Source organism: Oratosquilla oratoria, chromosome 23 (assembly GCF_046742065.1).
Source record: "Oratosquilla oratoria isolate Oo_2021 chromosome 23, ASM4674206v1, whole genome shotgun sequence".
In the NCBI taxonomy this organism is placed as follows: Eukaryota; Metazoa; Arthropoda; class Malacostraca; order Stomatopoda; family Squillidae; genus Oratosquilla; species Oratosquilla oratoria.
The window spans coordinates 22182309-22203786 of record NC_134799.1 but is presented as its reverse complement, the minus strand read 5'-3'; the positions used below and the strand labels follow the sequence as shown (position 1 = coordinate 22203786).

The following is a 21478-nucleotide window of genomic DNA, read 5'->3' as shown; positions in this document are numbered from 1 at the left end:
TAAAAAAAAAAAAAATAAAAAAAACATACAACCCACAGATCACCGAGTCTTAACAAACTTATATAATTCGAACAAAATAATTAATAACCCTATACAAGTCAAAAAGAATTGGTTTATATTATACTTGCGTATACTTGGTGCACAATCAACAGCGAAGAAGATGAGACCAGGTACGTGAAGTTCTCTTGGGTGGGGGGTTATAGGTAAGAGTGAGAGCCGGCTGAAGGCCGGTCCCTTTTATATAGTCGAGGGGGGCGTGGCTAATTGTTTCATGGTCAAGTTTCGAGTACCAACGTTGTTCATACGTTGATGGTGATGAGACGATTTAAAAAATTCGCTAGTAGCAGGCGGGAGATTTGAAAATCTCATTCCATTCACGGTTGGCTATAGCAGTGTGTGTGTGTGTGTGTGTGTGTGTGTGTGTGTGTGTGTGTGTGTGTGTGTGTGTGTGTGTGTGTGTGTGTAAGTGTTTGTGTGTGTGTGTGTGTGTGTGTGTGTGTGTTCACCTTGGTCTTTGGATCACGTGTTGGACTCGTGATCGACAGCTATTTCCCTCCCGGAAGAGAGCTCAGAGCTCGTATGACCGATCTATGGGTAGTGCTATGACTTTACACACACACACACACACACCCAACTCCCCGCCCACGAGAGTCAGAGTAACGACCCGAAGCGCAGCGATACCGAAATGATTTCGGCCCTGGGCAGGATTCGAACCAGGTACTGCGAGCACCACCGTGCTGGCAGTCCAGCGCTCTACCAACCGCGCCACCGAATGTGTGTGTGTGTGTGTGTGTGTGTGTGTGTGTGTGTGTGTGTGTGTGTGTGTGTGTGTGTGTGATTCACCATTATCTTGGGTCACGTGTTGGACTCGTGATCGACAGCTATTTCCCTCCCGGAAGAGAGCTCAGAGCTCATATGACCAATCTATGAGTAATGTTGTAACCTTACATGCACACACACCCTCAACTCCCCGCCCACGAGAGTTGGAGTAACAACTCGTAGCGAAGCAGTACTGAAATTAATTCAGCCCTGGGCGGGATTCGAACCCGAACAGCCGTACTGACAGCCGGGAACTCTAACCACTGCGCCACTAGGTGTGTGTGTGTGTGTGTGTGTGTGTGTGTGTGTGTGTGTGTGTGTGTGTGTGTGTGTGTGTGTGTGTGTGTGTGTGTGTGTGCGTGTGTGTGTGTGTGTGTGTGTGTGTGTGTGTGTGTGTGTGTGTGTGTGTGTGTGTGTGTGTGTGTGTGTGTGTGTGTGTGTGTGTGTGTGTGTGTGTGTGTGTGTGTGTGTGTATGTGTGTGTGTTTTTACTTGTTTTTGTGTGCTTACCCGCTCACATTTACCTATGTAGTTATATTATACAGAATAAGAGCCATGTTCATAGGTTCCCTTCCCTGCGTGTGCCTGCGTGCGTGTGTTTTCTTCGTTGTACCGTCGATCTTTTGACATGCTTAACTCCTGTGCATACATTATTACAATCAGATTCAAGTGTTATAATCAAGTAGTTTCAATGGATTGCAATGTCAAAGTATAAATAGCGACAGGAGACTGTTCTGTCCATAACGAGGTCGAATGCAGAAACTAAAAAAGATCAGGAAATAAAGAAACCCACAGACGGGCAAATAAGCCAAACAAATAGAATAACCAGTAGTTAGACATTACAGGATATTGCTTAGGTATTCTGAAAGCTTTGAGTGAACTCCATCCCCTCAGCAGAAGGTTCATTCCATTCACTGATAGATTAGGCGGTTTGCGAAATGGTTTGTATTGTTTGGGATTATTTTTGAAGTATGAGTTCGATTCCTCGTGTGCGTGACACTAGCAGCAAAGTAGCTTGTTTCGCCCTCCTCTCTCCCATGCCCCCTCCACCTCCAACTCCTTGAGAACCCTAGGGAAAAGCTTGTTTCCCTTGCACTGTGAGTCCTTGCAACGCAGGCCTAATAAAATCTAGTTCACGGTTACAAGTCATTAGGTCAACTCTGTGGAATGATATAAGGTTGAAATGGAAGAAGAAGAACACGTCTTCATCTAGATTCGTGTCTCCTGGTCTCCTACAGGCCAAAGGTCTCCTCGAGCGGAGGGGATCAAGCACAAGCCTCACCCTTGACCTGACGCCTCCCTGCGACCCCGCTGACTCCACTTCGCCCTCCAGGGAATGGTGAGTAGTTATTCTCCCTCCATCTTTCTCTCCTTCACCTCCTCCTATCACCCGCCCATACCAGATTCGTTGTCTCCATCACTGATACCTCTCTTTCTCCCTCTTTCCCTCCCTCCCTCAGTCAATCCCTCCCCCCGACTCTTCACTCCGGGCCCTTGTGCCCACCTCCTCTCGCCCTCCACACCCATGCTGTGTCCTCTTCAACACAACGACGTGCTTCACTGGTTTTGTTCAGGTTAAAGGCAAGCGGCTTGATGCAGTTGAGGGCGAATAAACCTCAGCCTGAAGGGAAGTCTTGATCGATCGAGATCTTCAGGCTGAAGCCCCCCCCCCCCCACACACACACACACATCGCCAGTCGCCCTGCCTGTCCCCAGCAGGAACAAAGACCTTGAAACACGTCACCGCAACCAAGGAGTGAGAGCCCGTCATTCAGTTCTCTGCTGCATAATCTTCCTCTTCCATCTTCCTTACCCCTCCATCCCTCCATTCTCATCCGTTTACTTCACAGTCAACGTTGTCTCTTCTATACCTCCCTTCCCCCACCATTACACCCCTCATCATAGTGGCACACTTTTTAGACTTCTGGCTGACAACAAATAATTTTATTTATCTGAGAACGGGACTCTGTATTGAACGAAAGGTAAGAAATGTCTTTATGAATGCAGACCCCTTTTCCTTCAGTCTGGTACCCTTCAGATGAATAAAATCGTCTCGGCTTAGATGGGAAAAATCTGTAACGCAAGCACTGTGTGTTGAAGTGACAGCTTACTGCGACTCTGCATTCCCAGGTTCCTTATGTTGGCAGCCTGTACAAACTTATATTTTTCTTCACGTACTATACATCAGGTTATTGAGTATATGTTGACCATAATATGTACAGATTAAAATCTCAAGTACTAATGTGAGGTACCTCCTTTTCCTCCTCCTCCTCCTCCTCCTCCTCCATTCCTCCTCCTCTTCGTCCTCCCCCTTCTTTTTATCTTCTTGTCCCGCAGCACGCCAGAAGAATTCCTGCTGACTGCCGGGAACCGGATGTCGAGGAAACAACTACGGAACTGCCTGAAGGATACCCGAGCCCTCCACGCCGAGTTCTGGGAGATCCCCGCCAATCATCCAGACAAGTAAGTGAAGTCTCCGGGCATGACATTGGGGCGGTAGGGGTCTGAATTCACGAGCAAAACGAATCTTCTTTCCGAAACGACAAAATAAAGTTTGTGGTTATTTGTTGAATGAAAAGGAAGCACACACGCAATGCTCTCACTGCAGATGCGACGTTCCGGGTGCGAGCACGAAGAACCGCTACCAGACGATCCTCCCTAACGAGTCCACGCGGGTTCTCCTCGATCCCCCCGGACCATCCAGCGACCCGGAATCGGAAGGGGGTAGCTACATCAACGCCAACTATATCCGAGTATGTATACATGAACCATCATGTGAGCATCCATATATGTATTCTTAATCAAAATATACAGTAGTTAAACATATTTGTATGTGTGTGTGTGTGTGTGTGTGTGTGTGTTTGTGTGTGTGTGTGTGTGTGTGTGTGTGTGTGTGTGTGTGTGTGTGTGTGTGTGTGTGTGTGTGTGTGATTGTGTGTGTGTGTGTGTGTGTGTGTGTGTGTGTGTGTGTGTGTGTGTGTGTGTGTGTGTGTGTGTGTGTGTGTGTGTGTGTGTGTGTGTGTGTGTGTGTGTGTGTGTGTGTGTGTGTGTGTGTGTGTGTGTGTGTGTGTGTGTGTGTGTGTGTGTGTGTGTGGTGTGTGGTTGTGCTTTTACTTTATAGTATTTGCTTGACTATATTATTTATGAAAGGAGCTGCACTCGTGGGGTATCGTCTCTGTGAAATGGTAAAACTTGATTTTAAATCCGTTTGTGTTGTTTATCTGAGTTGTTTCTTAATCTAGGTAATTCTACAAATTAATGCATTGGTACGGAAAATGCATCTCTTTATATCATTCAAACATTCCACCCTGAGTTCCTCACTATGTCCTTTTGATGTTCTTTCGTCCAATAACGATAAATTTTCTCTGTCAATTTTGTCCATACATTTCATAGTTCTCAAAATGGTTATCACTTCATCTCTTTTTTTTTCTGGGTGGAGAGGGGTGGGGGCAATCCCAGGTTATCGAACGATCTGTCAGGTAATCTGTGGATGATTTTGGTTGCTGTATGTATTCTTTCTTGATCTTATATTTTTCTTTGTGTGTCGGGACCACAGCATTGCTGTATATTCCAATTTGTAGTGGACAAGATTTTTTTTTTTATTTCTTCTTATTCTTCTTCCTCTTCTTCTTCTTCTACTTCCTCCTCTCCTTTTTCCTCTTCATTTTCTCCTTCATCTTCTGCTTCTTCTTCTTCTTCTTCTTCTTCTTCTTCTTCTTCTCCTCCTCCTCCTCCACCTCCTCCTCCTTCGTCAATGCCATGAAATGCCACTCATATATACGTCAGTTACTATGTCTCCCTATAATCTTAATAATACGTTGGTTGAGAGACAAAGTATCCATAACTAAGACTTCTATGTCCCTTTCCTCCGGATTCTTTAGAAACCCACTTGTTACCTCCCTCCAGTCTCACCGTTTTCATAAATTCTCAGGAAATCCATCATTCATTCCAGGATGCTCATTTTGAATCCCTCATTAAATTTCAGTTCCCACTTTTGTAGGGTATTTTGCCGAAAGCTTTCTCTAGATTCAAGTACAAACAGTCCATCCCTTTGAGTATCTAACTGGAGGCACTGGAGCCCTCTCATATTTAGGATCTCAGGTAATTGATATATCTACTGCAGTCCTATATTTATATCAAACACAAATTTTCTAGTTGTTTCTTTCGAGCAAGAGGTAGCCAAAGTTGACAGAAAAGATCTCTTGATTTGGGATGAGGGAGCATCATGTCTGAAGGATGTAAAAAAAAAAAGAATTATCCGCGGAGATGTGTAAACTCCTGGAATGTCCTAATAGATGATATATCCAATGTGTTCACTCCACCAGTGCATTACTTGGACCCAGGTCTGAAGTGACAAGTTGGAGTTGGCAAAAAATAACCCAGTCCTTATAGCTGCTGTAGATTTGTACTTAATGCAGTCTCCCGTTTGGCACTTCCAGTTCATCTTATCACTACACATAGAAAACTTCACTTTAGGTGAGGTCAGGTCTACTGATGAGGTCTTAGCCACCTCATATCATTAACTCCTGAAATAGTAAAAAACAAACATAGCGTCTTGTATACAACGTTTAGGTAAATGTATACATATCAGACGCCCCACTATACGCATTACAGCCAAGCTCTGGTTGCGTAAACCCCCTTCAACCCTACTAAACACCATCCGTACCAAGTAATTGTTATTTTGTTTTGGATATTGCTAAACGATTTTATTTAGCTGCACGGTATCCCTTTCAGTCGTGAAGGGGTTATTTTCTTCCCCGATGTACATCATCATAGCTAACTCCTTCACAGGTAAGTATCGTATCCGTTTACCTCAAAATCTCTCGCATATACTCCCCCCCCCCTCCACCGCCCTCGCCAACTTGGCACACGCATCAGTGCCAAGCCATCTCGTCTCGACGTATTCCAATTTTCATTCTTACCCAATTTAAAACCCTAATCACAGCCTCTCTCCCAGCACAGTCTCCCTCGACTGACCACCAGCTTTGCTCAACCCATAGGGCTACGACAACGAGGAACGCGCCTATCTGGCCACGCAGGGCCCACTGCCCCACACCGTAGCAGACCTCTGGCGTCTCGTGGTGCAGGAACGATCCCCCGCCATCGTCATGATCACCCGCCTGAAGGAGAAGGGGAGGGTGAAGTGCGAACCATACGTGCCCCAATACGCTGCCACCTACGGCGACGTCCAGGTCACCGTCAAGCATGTGTGGCAGAAGAGCGGCTACAGCATCCGTCAGGTCCTCGTCAAGGTGAGTTACGGAAGCGTAGGGCGTTCCTCTAGGATCCTCCCAAGCTCCTTCCAAGAGTGCACGGGGAGTGTTTCTATATGCAGAATGTAGTCTGCCAATGCACATATCCGTAGCACATTTGCAGTGTCTCTTCGGTAACCTAATATGTCTAGAAAACCCTATTGTGATGATGGTTTTGTTAATGATCGAGACATTTGTTTTAACCCTATCACATGCAGGTTCCAAACCTGATGAAAATGCCATGTCTTTCGCCATTTTTTTTAAATATCCCAATCAGTATATTTAACCCTTGAAGAGTCAACGCGATTAACAATAACGATAATGATGTGAATCATCATATAATCACCATCATCATCATCATCATCATCATCATCATCATCATCATCATCATCATCATCATCATCATCATCATCATCATCATCATCATCATCATCATCATCATCATCATCATCATCATCATCATCATCATCATCATCATCATCATCATCATCATCATCATCATCATCATCAATATCATCATCATCATCATCATCATCATCATCATCATCATCATCATCATCATCATCATTATCATCGTCACCACCACCACCACCACCACCATCATCATCATCATCATCATCATCATCATCATCATCATCATCATCATCATCATCATCATCATCATCATCATCATCATCATCATCATCATCATCATCACCAACACCACCACCACCACCATCATCATCATCATCATCATCATCATCATCATCATCATCATCATCATCATCATCATCATCATCATCATCATCATCATCATCATCATCATCATCATCATCATCATCATCATCATCATCATCAATACTATAGTACGGTATTAACATAATTCATCCAACTTAGTGAACTCACCCAAAGTATTTCACTTGTAAACAATCACCATCCTGCCAAATCACCAAGAAATGCACTAAACTAGGCATCCGTTTATGTGGAGCGGACTGTAAAACCAGACTCGAAAATTCGACTTCAATCATCAGCTATCCACTACATATAGCGCCTAAACCGCTGCATCTTCACCATGTTGCAGATAATCAGTGTTTTCTTAATATTGCAAGAATGTAGCAATATTGATAGACAAGGACAAAGTAAAGCTGTCGGTAAACCTTGGAATCTGGTTGTATACGTTTGCGTGCGTGCGTGTGTGTGTGTATGTGCGTTTGCGGTTTTTTTTTTCCCTCTGTGAAGCAGAGACAAGCCAAAACAGAATATTGTTGTCTTTTTACAGGTAGGAGGCGTGACCCATCACACTCTCCACTTCTGGTTCACGGCCTGGCCCGACCACAAGACACCGACTTCAGCCAAGCAGCTGCTCGCCATGGCACAGGAGGTTGAGAAATGCAGAAAGGTGAGTCCAGTCTACTGTGGCACATGGCTCTTGGAGGTGGTGTGGGCGATGGTATTTTTCTTTAAGGGCAACATCAGACTTTTTTATGAGGAAGCAGTATCGGGATAAAATGGGGTTCTGATTGATCGATACTCAATTTCGATCTAAGCCGAGCCAAAAAGAGAACAAGATGGTCTGATACTGGTCTCAGATACTATAATTATTTCCATCTCTTCGTCTTCTTTCAATACCATTCATATGGAAACAAATTCCTAAAAGTTTATGGTTATGAACGGTTGCCGTTATTCCATGTAATGAATTCCCTTCGTGCATTTTGTCTATGTGTATCCCGGTCTGTAGCACTGTTCGATTCAATGGTTTCGCAGCTAAACAGGCAATATGTTGACGAAATGAAGTCAATATTGCACCACTCCTGCAAAAGAAAATAGGAGTACATTTATAAAAGTGATATAAGTTGTACCAAGTGTGTATGATAATCTTTTATGTGTGATGAAATTCGAGCCATAACTCTTGGCAGTTTGATCACATATTCTCTTCCTTGTCCGGTGGCTCTTTTCATTTCCGTTTGTCTGCCACCAGATTATTTCATTAATATTCGTAGCTCTTCCACGAAAGTGAAGGGGCTTAGCAAATGCAGTTTGAAATAACTGGCTATGATGCAACAGTCAGTCACGTGAATAAATGAACGCGTGCCAAAAAAGTGACACCACTGTGTCAAGTTTGGGTGCAAAAGAAAAAAGAGGCGAGAGTGCAGCCAAATAGTGGGTGAAGGTCTGGACGGGTGCCAGCCCTGAATATATATATATATATATATATGTATATATATATGTATATATATACATATATATATGTATATATATATGTATATGTATATATATGTATATATATATATGTATATGTATATATATATACATATATATATATGTATATTATATAAATATATATATATATATATATATGCATGAGAAATCACATAAACTCGTGATTCTAAATATGCGGAAAAACCACCAAGGAAAAAGAAAAACTGATGACCAAGCGGATGTCTGAATAGACGAAAGCGCTTGGTCATCAGTTTTTCTTTTTCCTCGGTGGTTTTTCCGCATATATATATATATACATACATATATATATATATATATATATATATATATATGAGAGAAATTCGCTAGTAACAGCGACATCAATCGATAATTTTTATGACAGTAGCATGCAGGATTCGAACCCACTACTATCGGCCACCGTAAGATCGCCTTCACAGAGCCTTAGCCCACTACACCAACGGAGTCTCTGGTGGTGTAGTGGGCTATGGCTCTGTGAAGGTGGCCGATAGCAGTGGGTTCGAATCCTGCATGCGACTGTCATAAAAATTATCATATATATATATATATATATATATAAATATATATGTATATATATATATACTTTATATATAAATATATATATATATATATATATATATACATATACATGTATATATATACACACACACACACACGCACACTAGAGGACGACCCCGTTACAGTGACTGAGCTTTAATGGTTCGTCGTCCATACGTAGAGCCCATTCATAGCTGAACTTTCCTTTCTTACAGCAATTTGTCCCAAACGGGTGGGGGGAGGGGGAGTTGTCGTCGAGATGTCTAGGGAAGGTGTAAATGTCATGAACAAATAGAATAATTCGGGCTTATATTTCCGTGAGCCCAGGTGAGAGAGGAGGAGAATCTTTGCGACATGCCTACTTGGCAGGCAAAAGGCCTTATAAAATAAATCGCCCTAGGATCACGCAGAAAGCCTCGCTCGGCCAAAGACCAGATCTTGAATGTCTATAGGCGTTTGGTATATAATTACTGAATGTTCATAAGGTTGCGTGGTTTTCTATTTGTTTTATTTTCCGCCGATTAGCTAGCATCCTCGAAATGCGAATATGAAAGATTTTATTTTATTTATTTAGTTATCTGTTTAGTTTGTTTATTTTGAAGGTGAAGGTGAGGGTTATATTAAGGGGGGGGGGCGAGGGCGACATGGGCACAAAAGGTAGGTGGGAAAGGGAGGGAGGGAATACTATGCTACAAAGTCTGGGAACCGCTGCCACAAAGGATTACAAAGGATTACAAAGGCGTAGCGTGCCGACAGGAGACCTTTTGGTCCATAACTACGTCGGATGCGGAAAAAATGTACATACATACATACATACATACATACATACATACATACATACATACATACATACATACATACATACATACATACATATACCAAAGGCTTTTTCTCCCATACAAGGGAGGTAGTCAAAAAACAAAGGCATAAAAACTATTCCCACCAATTCCACCCGTAATACACTCCACTCCCCTCCACCCTCTACCCTCCCTCTTATCTTGGCACCTCCTGGATGACGGGTCATCCCTGCATCTTGTCCACTGCCCTGGGTCAGAAGCAGTGTCGCAAGACACAGCACATCCACAGCAAGGCTGCTTCATTAAATCGGCGACCCCCCTCTCCGTCCCCTCCTGCAGAAAAGGAGAAAACGGGGAGAAATCCCTTTGGGATGCGTCAAATTTTTCTCACACATATTACCTCACCCTCCATCCCCCCACCCATTCCACCTCATGCATCATAACATCATCCATACACAACCATTCACCATTCACCCCTGTCTTCTGTCCTCTCCCGTCCTTCCTCAACAGACATTCCCCTCTTCCCCAAAGCCCCCTTTACCCCATCCATCCATCTCTTCCTAGGTCACCCCCTCATGTTCACTCCTTCCACATCTGCCTTCCGCACCTCTTTTACTAGTCTTTCTTCACTCATTCTCTCCATGTGTCCAAACCATCCCAATACTCTTTCATCCACCCTATCTCCCAACTCCCTTTCCACCCCTGTTCTCCTCCTCACCTCCTCATTTCTCACTCTATCTAGCCTAGTAACCCCCATCATACTTCTCAGACACCTCATCTCAAATACATTCAAACTCCTTCTCTCTTCCTCTCTTATGTTCCATGTTTCTGCCCCATACAGTGCTGTTGGCACAATCACTCCTTCATACAATCTCCTCTTAGCATCCATTCCCAAATGTATATTTCTCATTACACTTTTTAATCCACCAAGGCATTTACTCGCTTCTCTCATTCTACATTCTACCTCCACCTCCACTCCTCCCTCTCCTGCCACATCCGCACCCAAATATCTAAAACTCACTTCCTCTAGTCTCTCTCCCTTAAAGCTCACTTCCAGTCTGCTGCCACTTTCACCCCTTGCACATCTCATCACCTTACTTTTACCCACATTTATCTTCAACTTCCTTCTTTCACACACTCTCCCAAACTCTGTCACCAACTTCCTCAATCCCTCCTCTGATCCTGCTACAAGCGCAGTGTCGTCCGCAAACAACAGCTGGCTTACCTCCTACTTTTCTCCATTTTCTTTAACCATCTCCAATCCCTGACCCACCACCCTTGCATTTACCTCTCACACCACCCCATCCATGTAAAGACTGAACAGCCAGGGCGACATAACACATCCCTGACGAAGTCCCACCTTTACCTCGAACCACTCACTCTCTCCATATCTAATCCTGACACACGCTCTACTACTCTTATAAAAACCTTTGACTGCTCCTAAAAGCTCTCCTTCTATCCCATATATCTGCAAAACCTCCCACAGTGCCTTCCTGTCTACCCTGTCATAAACCTTTTCTAGATCCATAAAAGCCCAAAAAACATCCTTCCCCTTTCCTATAGCTTTCTCACATATCTGTCTTACCACAAAAATTTGATCTACGCAACCTCTACCTGTCCTAAATCCACACTGTTCCTCGCCAATTACTACCTCTGTTCCTCTCCTAATCCTCTCAGTCAAGATCCTCCCATAAGCCTTCCCAACTACACTCAACAAGCTAATCCCTCTGAAACTACTACACTCACACTTGTCCCCTTTTCCCTTGTAAAGTGGAACTTATACAGGTACTCCTCCAGTCCTCCGGCACTCTACCCTCTCTCCAGCAAACATTAAATAACCTCACCAGCCAATCCACCATCACTGTACCTCCTTTTTTAGACATTCTACATGGCATCCATTCAGACCAGGTGCCTTACCTGCTTTCATCATCTTAACAACTGCCTTGACTTCATCCTTCCTTATTTCTCCTTCATTTTCCTCACTCATCACGGTCATTTTCTTAGCATTTCCCACTGCAACTATCTTTCCCTCCCTATCCTCCTTCACATTTAGCAACTCACTAAAATACTATGCCCATCTTCCTCTTACTGCCTTCTCTTCCATTATCATCTCTCCATCTGCACCTTTTACCTTTTCTTCTCTACTTGATTCGCCTCCTCTTCCTCTCTTAATTTCTTTCCAAAACATCTTTTTATTACTTTCAAAAATTTCTGTCATACTCTTACCCCATTTCACATCTGCTCTCCTCTTTGCCTCCTTTACCTTTTGCTTTACTTCTCTTCTCTTTTCTTTGTATCTCTCATATGACTCCCTCGTCCTATTTTGTAACCAATCTGTGAAAGCTCGCTTCTTCTCTTCTACAACCTTCTTTGTTTCCTCATCCCACCATTCACTACCCTTCCTTCTATTTCCTTCCGTCCTTCTTGTTCCACACACCATCTTTGCACATCTTGTGACTCCCTCCTTGAACCATCCCCATTCCTCCTCCACTCCTATCTCTACTCTATCCTTCACTCCCTCCCACTCCTCTCTCAGCTTCTTCTTGTACTCCTCCTTTTCTTTCTCATTTAAGCAGTTCACTCTAAGCACCTCCCTACCTTTTGTCACTTTCCTCTTTCTTCATTTATCCTCCACCAAAAAATTATCTGATATTCCCCCACTCTCTCCCCTTAGAGCATGTACATCCTTAACTCTTCTTATTATACTCCTATCTACCACTACATAGTCCATTAACCCTCTATCTACCACCCTTCCATCCACCACCCTCTCCCATGTGTACTTATGCTTGATTTTCTTCCTAAACACTGTATTTGCTATCATCAAATCTCTTTCTAGACACATCTCCACCATCAACTCTCCACTACGATTCTTTCCTGGAACTCCATACTTTCCAACCACTCCTTTTATTGGTTCATTTCCTACCCTAGCATTAAGGCCTCCCAATACTACTCCATTGACGTTCCTCCCTAATCCCTCTATACACTCATTTAAATCTATCCAAAAAGCCTCCCTTTCTTCTACACTCTTCACACTACCAGGCCCATATGCACTTACAAAAACCCACATCTCCTTACCCAGTTTCACCTTCATCCACATTAATCTTGAAGAAACCTCCTTCCACTCCACTACACGTTTACCTTTCTCTTCACTTACTAGTATAGCCACCCTTTCTCTCCCTCGCACTCTCTTCACTCCTGAGAACCTCCCAACAACACTCCCAAACTCACACTCACCCTTCCGTCTCAACTTAGTTTCACTCAAAGCCAACACATCCATCTTTCTTCTCACAAACGTACTATCTATCTCTTCCCTTTTACTCTCATCTGTACCATATTCACACACATTAAAAGACCCAAACCTTCGGGTATTAGTTGGAAAACTCCTAGACCTTCTTATGCCTATACTTTTTTTTTTTTTTTTTTTTTTTTTTAATGTCCCCTGTGGGGCTACAGGGAAAAGGATGCATAGTACTAATCCATTCCGTTTTTCTCGCCTCTTACGATTCAAGTGGGAATACTTGGTGGCAGCATTCTATCCCCTACCACATGGTAGGCGAAACGATGAAGTGAATATTCAGAGAAATGGTACAGGACAGCAACAAGGGGCTGGGGGACAGCATAACGGAGGGACAGTCATAGTATAATAAAAGTGTCATCATTTCTCTGTGAACAGAGTCCACCTCTATCACAGACAAAATGATGTATAGCTCTGGTCCGTAGGGGCGCCCCATATAGACCCTAAAGTATCAACTGCATGCTACTTTGCCATAAAAACATGTAGCCAATACCCCAGACGGGGTTAGGTAATAATGATAAATAGATCAAAGAAAAAAATTATGATAATATAAATGATAATGAATAAGATAAATAAATACATAGGTATAGTTAAATAATAAACAAACAGATAAATAATAGATAATAATAAATTGACAGATAACTAATAATAAATAATAATCAAGCAAATAATAATAAACAAACTCACAATAACAAACAAATAAACAGATAATATAAAATAAATGGCAGTCCTTACAGCATCTTGCTTAGGTGTTTATCTAAACGAATCTTAAAGCTTCGAACTGAACTACATTGCATTGCCTCTGCAGGAAGTTTGTTCCATTCATTCACTACACGGTTGGCGATGTTGTTTCTACCCACTTCCAAATTAAATCTATTTCCTAACAGCTTGAGACCATTATTTCTTGTTGGATTCTCATTCAGAGTGAAAATTTGGTCACTTTTGATGTCAATACCCTTTAGAATCTTAAAGACCTGTATCAAGTCACCTCTGAGTCTACTTTCTTTTATTTTTTATTTTTTTAAGGATTCATATGTTTTAGTCGATTTTCGTATGATTTATTTTTTATATTTGGAATCAGTTTTGTGGGTCGACATTGTACTTTTTCCAATCTGTCAGTGTCAATAATGAGATTCGGTGACCATATGGAAACAGCATATTCCAAATGTAGGCGAAGTAACGATTTATATAGCTTGTTAGTGAGAAATGAATTTTTGAAGTTAAAAGATCGCGCAATCTATCTTAGAATCTTGTTTGCTTTCTCAGAGGCTGAAATACACTGCTTGGATGATTTGAGATCGTTACTGATAATTACGCCGAGATCCTTTTCACTATCCACTTTTGTTAACGAATTTCCGAATAACTTGTAACTGTACTTACTGTTATTTTTACCTATGTGTATAACCTTGCATTTACTTGTGTTGGATTTCATTAGCCACTTTTCAGACCATTGCTGTAATTCATCTAAATCTTCTTGAATATCTAATTGCTTTAAGTGATCATTTGCCATTCCACACAGTTTTGTATCATTAGCAAATCTGGAGACAATAGATTTTAGTCCGTGGTCTATATCATTTATATATACTATGAATAGAAGTAGCCCTGAGGAACTCCACTCGTAACATTTTTCCATCTAGAAGTTTTTCCATTTAAATCAACTCTCTGTTTTCGATCATTTAACCAGTTACTAGTCCAACTTAATAGGCTACCACTTATTCCGTGTGAAGCTAATTTAGTGAGTAGTCTTTCGTAGGGGATGGTATCAAAAGCTTTTGCAAAGTCTAAATATATTAAATCTATATTGTTTCTTTTGTCATAATTTGAGATAACTGTGTTGTAGAATTCGAGTAAGTTAGTTACGCAAGAACGTTTCCGTCGGAATCCATGATGGCTATCATTTATCAAACAGTTACTTTCTAACTGATGGTCGATAGCATATCTGATGATAGTTTCCATTATTTTTCAAAGGATTGAAGTGAAGCTTATAGGCCTGTAGTTTTTTTTTCACCTTTTTCGAATATGGGAGTAACGTTAGCTAGCTTCCATTCTTTTGGGACATCTCCGGATATGACGGATTTCTTGGAAAAAAAAATTAATAGAACAACAATCTCATTTTTAATTTCCTTTGAGATTCTTGGATGCCAACCGCCAGGCCCTGGTGTTTTATTCATTTTGAGTTTCTCTATACACCTTTTAATTTTTTCTTTTGTTATATTTACCGTAGTAAGTTTACCCTAGACTTTTCACGGGTTTCAGTTTGGAGTTCACTTTGAGGTGTTTTGTTTACGAATACTGAGCTAAAATAGTTGTTTAAGATATCACACATTCCTTCATTTAAATATTCAAGTTGACCGTCAGCAGATAATAGTGGGCCAATGTGATTCCTAATAACCTTTTTATCTCTAATGCACATACATACATACATATACCAAGGCTTTTCCCCCTTACAAGGGAGGTAGCCAAAAAGGGAAAGGCATAAAATCATTTCCACCCATTCCATCCCTGAATACACTCCACACCCCTCCACCCTCCCTCTTATCTCAGCACCTCCTGGATGACGGGTCATCCCTGCATCTTGTCCACTGCCCTGGGTCAGAAGCAGTGTCGCAAGACACAGCACATCCACAGCAAGGCCGCTTCATTAAATCGGCGACCCCCCCTCTCCGTCCCCCCATTGCATAAAAGGCGAGGACGGGAAGAAATCCCTTCGGGCTGCGTCAAATTTTGCTCACACATACTACCTCACCCCCCATCCCCCCGCCCATTCCACCTCATGCAATCACATCATCCATATACAACCATTCTCCATTCACCCCTGTCTTCTGTCCTCTCCCGTCCTTCCTCAACAGACATTCGCCTCTTCCCCAAAGCCTCCTTCATCCCATCCAAAAAAATATCTCTAATGTAACTATAGAATTCTTTGGGATTATCACGTGGCCCAAATGGGTTAATGATGGTAGCCTTTACCCACTCATTTCTGGAGTTCCTAGTTAGCTGAATAAAATGCTTTGGTATTAACTAGAATAAAAAACATAAAGTGCGACGCAGGCTAAAAGGGGTTAACAGAAGTAGCCTTAAAACCCTTTGGGCCCGGAACTCCCCCATCAGGTAAGATGGGTGTTAACTAGGATACTGAAAATCCATGACAAGGGCAGAAATGGGACAACCAGTAAATCATATCGAAATCATTCTTCCTAAATATTCTTCCCCCTGGTCTAAGACAGGCGATTTTAAACAGCTGAAAGTTCGGCCTTCGTCCTGAAATGGGCAGTATATTAAAATTGTGAGAGCAAAGGACATATTCGAAGAAAAAGAGGTGGTGGTAATATCAGAGGGAGTGGGATAAGTGGTAGGCAGAGGCAAGAGGGTGATGCTCAATGTTTCTTTGATGTGTCATGACCCTTTCTCTATTGACAGGGTACTACCCAGTGAGTAAAAAAACTTGGCAGTAGTTTGGAAGTTGTTCAAGTGTTCGTTTTGATGTATGGAAGAGGCGTATAGCTATAACTACAGGCGTTATTCATTGTTGTTTCAGGATCCATCCACGGGCTGCGCTTATGGACCTGTAGTGATCCACTGTAGCGCTGGCATTGGGCGTACTGGTTGCTTCATTGCCGTCAGCATCGCTATTTCTCAGCTACTCGAGGAGGATTGCGTCGACGTGCTTGGCACCCTGTGTCAGATGCGGCTCGACAGGTAACACTGCGTCCCGCTTCTTGTATCTTGATCATTATCAAATGCATTGAGATTGTCTTGTGAGAGAAGTTGTAGTGCGTGGCGCTTCGTGTCTCTTGATCATTCTAAAATGTATTGAGATTGTCTTGTGAAAGAAGTTGTAGAGCGTGCATTTTATACTGGCAAAGATTTATTTGGAAACAAAAGTTATATCAGCCATTGAAGTAATAGTGCTGGCGAAATGTACATCTACACAGAAAACTATCGTTAGTAGGGGTGTCGAAACATTCGCTAATGAACATAACCTTATGATACCGAAGGGTTGGTATTTCTGGGTTTCGAATTGTTCGAATTCCTTTTGAATGAATATGAATCGAATAATAGTTCCGGAGTTCATATGGATTCACTATGACATGATAATCTTATTTTCGATGGAGACTTCAACTTGTCTCAAATAGTTTCGTTGTTTTGTGTCAAAATGATTAGCATGATTTACTAACGATAGTTTTCTGTGCAGCTGTACACATCATCATTTGACAAAAAATAGCATTTCACTAAAGTCTAAGAATTACAAACCACTTATTCTGTAACGCTAGTGAAGAAAATCACAGCCGAATTGTTTGTTAATGATGTTTAATTTTTCCGTGCACACTCGACAGAGGCGGCATGGTACAGACAGGAGAGCAATACGAGTTTATCCACCGAGCATTGGTCGTGTACGAAAACTCCCTTCCGAAAAGTGCTGGCGAGTGACGTCAGCATGATGGTGGTCCCTCATTGGTCTACAGTTTGTAATCAATCATCTGATTCCGGATGTCCTCATTGGTCAGCATATCGCAGATCGGCTCCATACGGATGACACCATTGGCTGAACCACTTCGCGTTTGCATTTGGCAATGCGACATTATGTCATGACGTTGTTTTGGCCACAATGTCATTACCAGAAGGAGGCGCGAATGTCCGACTAAGAAGAAAAAAAATCTATAGGATGTTGTTTTGAATGTTAGGGGGAAAACAAATACCAAATAATAAAGTATGTCTCGCTGACAGCATTGCAACATAGACTGGTATAGGCAAAATTGACGGTTGGCCGAAGGCTTGGCAACTTGATAGAGGAAATACTTGGTGGCAAAGTTGGCAAAGTTGGCAAGCGAGCACACACACAAACACAATCTTTACTCCAACGCACAAAAGCCCAAGTCCTGTTCGTAGTCAGTCTGTCACTTAATCTTTCATTATGTCGATCAGTATGTCAGCCAAATAATTAGTTTGCAGTTACATGTGTTCGTGCAACCATTGGGACGAGTGTTGTTCATGTTTCGTAAGTGTTGTTTGTTCATTTGCTCGCAGGTTCTTGATACGGTAGCACTTCATTAACCAAGAAGAAAATGTTTGTTTTATAGATTACTCTGTTTTTCTTTTGAAGTAGTGTACTTCGCTGTTTTGCCTGGCTAAGTGAGACATATTTAGGTACGTACCGTACATGGGGTTCCTTAGTTCAGCCCTGAGCAAGATTTAATTGTGGGCCCCAGATTGACATGTCCGACCCTTACAACTTTGCAACCTACTCTCTAGTACCAGCCAGCACCTGCTATCACCCTCGGATCTCACCTAACCTAATCAACCCAATTGAAAGGGGAGAGCGTATCCCACACTCATCTATCCCTACTAGTTTAATCTAACCTAACTTGATCTGACTAAACGGTGTGTTCTCTCTACTTACCTTTCCTGACCATAAGTAGACTAAATATAATCTACGTAAGTTGAACTACAGTAGTCACCTGAAGTAAGGTAAGCAAACTTAACCAGCTTAATCGAACCTTACATAACCTAACCAAACCTGACCTGACCTGACCTAACCTAACCTAAACTAACTTAACCTAGGCTTATCGCATATATCCAGCAAGGTGGCGTTGTCTCGTCTTCAAAATATAAGTTTTAATTCTGGGAACCAAGTCACCGGGCACTGAATTCGAAAGTGTATAAAGAAATGCACCAGATTAGGAGACCTTGTCAAGGCAGACGACCCGCATGAACCAATCCAGTTCACCCACTGGTGGGATTCAGCTGATTCTTACAGGTTCGTACGAACTTGTTCTTTGAATTTCATGAGCTCCGCGAACTGGTTATAAAAAATTGGCTTTTACAGGCTGCTATGATACAGCCTAAGTGATGATTGCATGCTATTGGCCTAGTGAGAGATTCTGTTGTTAAAAAATTTTAATCCCACCACCGTGTTTACCTCAGTCGAAATGCTAAGGCAGTCCAATGCAACACAATTCAACCCGAAGATTTGGAAGCTGGTCCAATACCAAGCACAATCCAATTCAAAGTATAACCTATTCTACGGAAAATTAGATTACAAGCCAATCTAACGTTATTCACAAACAAAATAACCCCTAATGATATGATCCAGGTGTCCGCTCAAATATAATCTGCTATCCATATATAACTTTAATACAACCCATCTAACCTAGTCATCACGCTAGAGAATTGCCGCACAGCTCGGAAACCAACCAACAAAAGATGTCGTTGCAATCACCTCACCTGAACGAACGGTTGGTTTCTCTAAAATATTCCACGGCCAACCGTTTCTTCACGACTTGCTCAAATCACAACAGCAGTGTCCGATTTCTTCTCGAACACATTCCATGTGGCAATGCCTTCATGGCCGCAGGTGTTGCCACAAGCGTACAGCACCCTTGCTCACACAAGTGTTGTGACAATCATAACGCCAGCTGGTACGACTACAGATGTCCATGTAAACGCCACAGCTGTCGTCCCAAGGACACCTGCACAGACACAGGAGTCGGTACGACCACAACACTTGCATCACCGCACCTGTAAAGTACGACTCCTGCGTGGTTATAGGTATTTTCCCCAAAAGAATGCCTGCACAAGTGTCTTCATGAATATAACTGCAGAGCCACAGGCTTTGTTGCATGACACTCTCACCATGCGCAGTTGTCAGAATACAACTGACCCTAACATAATTCCACGGTCATGCCTATACCACAGGCAGAAGAGATCACAGAGTTATCGCCACAATCAGTAACAGTCGTCGCTGGCGTTCAGTAACATCTACAACTCTTCATAGTAATATAAGTACACGGCTGAAACACCTGTTCGGCCAAGGTTATTCATGAAACTGAATGAGACCACATGGTACCATCGACCCCCATTGTCTGGGGGTAAGCCACCATCACTTCAGCAACAGGTTCCACTGCAACCTCAATCCCGACACAAAGCTCAGCAGAAACCTTTATTTAACCCCGGGTCAGGCCCATGAAACAAACCTACCAAAACCCTTACGTCCCAGATTTCAGTGTGAAAAAAGGTATTTATATATATATATATATATATATATATATGTATATACATATATATATATATATATATATATATATATTATATATATATATATATATATATATATATATATATATATATATATATATATATATATATGGAACAATATTCACAACATATCTTCAACCCCGTCATAGCCTTAACGTAGGTTCCATTGTTGTCTTGGTGTAATTTTCGACACAGCTTTGCCACAGCAACCAGGCAGTATAACCCTCTTACAGGTATTCTCATTATATAACTTCGTAGCCATTACCAGCAGAACCTGACCACAGCCTCTCCAGCACGATACTGCAAGCCATCGGCAAATCCTAGGAGTGGGGGTTGTTGCTCCTCCCCCTTTTCTAAAGAGTAATAATATTGACAAGGATAATGCTATTGATAACGATAATGATGATGACAATGATGTTAGTAATGATAATGATAACAATATTAGTAATAACATCATCAAATATCATTATGATTATCATGATTTTTGTTACTATTGTTTTGTTTTTGTTGTTGTTATCATTGTTATCTCTGCCATCATTATTATCGATATTATTTAGTGGTGATTACCCCTGTCAGCTGTGACCTCTGGCCAGGCCCCCCCACCTCTCTCTACCTTTCATTAGGGCTGGATCCTCAACTACTACAAGGCATCATATTCCTCTCTATAACTCTATAACAACATGATACAGATATTCTATATGTTTTGTCCTCTTAGCCCCACTCCACCCTCAACACTCAAATCCACCCTTCACCATCTCTCTAAGTTTTGCATATTCAAGCCACCATCTCCAGCCCATCCCTCCCTCTCCTAGGCCACATGTGGGGGGACGCTGCTGGTTCATTCGCCCCTCCCGTGTGCGCCCCCCTTCCTCTGCAGCCAGGGCTGGTACCCCAGGCTCCACATCGTCCCCAAGGTCATTTCTTCGACGTCTGACCGGGACGCCGACAAACCCGGCCCGGCTGGTTCCCTGAAAAGCTTTGTGGACCATCGGCAGGCTTCCTTGCATATCACTGGTGATGCCTGCACAAGCCATTGATGGTCCATATGGACTATTCTATACTCCATATGGCCCACTGACGGATCAATAGGTCCTCAAGAGCAACTGACGGTCCACACGGGACACTGGCCGCTGGTGGACCGTTGACGATCGGACACAAACGGTCCAGCCAGTAAAGACTTGAATACAGTATAGTGTATGACCTGTAGCCCGAAGTAGTACAACAAAGCAGCGACTGGCTTCGTGCTTTCGTGCAACTGTTTGAGTGCAGCTATCTCGCATCAGCATCCCTGCAGCTGCCCTGCGGATACATGGAGCTGCCTGCCCCGCAGTTCGTGCAGTTGCGTTGCCTCGCAATGTCAGCCCTGGCGGCGTCAGTGCAGCTGCTCAAAGGTGTTGCTGCAGCTGAGTCACAGGCACAAATCGATTGACACAATTACGGCAGCTATCTGTGCCGTACCGTGCCCTCATACGGTACGGTATCCACCACCACACGGTACCCTACCATGCAATACGTAATGGTACAGTACCA

At 42.6% G+C, this 21478-nt stretch overlaps 1 protein-coding gene across 2 annotated transcripts in view; it reads left to right on the top strand.

Moving 5' to 3' along the window:
• Positions 1 to 17374, top strand: part of LOC143038021 (uncharacterized) — an 83951-nt gene extending 66577 nt beyond the window's left edge. The window contains exons 5-11 of one of the 2 annotated variants that reach the window (XM_076206869.1): positions 2057 to 2157; positions 3156 to 3281; positions 3427 to 3571; positions 5819 to 6070; positions 7329 to 7448; positions 16452 to 16612; positions 17251 to 17374. In XM_076206869.1, coding sequence (XP_076062984.1) covers positions 2057 to 2157; positions 3156 to 3281; positions 3427 to 3571; positions 5819 to 6070; positions 7329 to 7448; positions 16452 to 16612; positions 17251 to 17344 — 999 coding nt within the window. In that variant the 3' untranslated portion in view covers positions 17345 to 17374. Of the gene's footprint in view, positions 1 to 2056; positions 2158 to 3155; positions 3282 to 3426; positions 3572 to 5818; positions 6075 to 7328; positions 7449 to 16451; positions 16613 to 17250 lie in introns of both variants that reach the window. The other variant, XM_076206870.1, reaches the window with a different exon arrangement.
• Positions 17375 to 21478: the final 4104 nt, after the last annotated feature.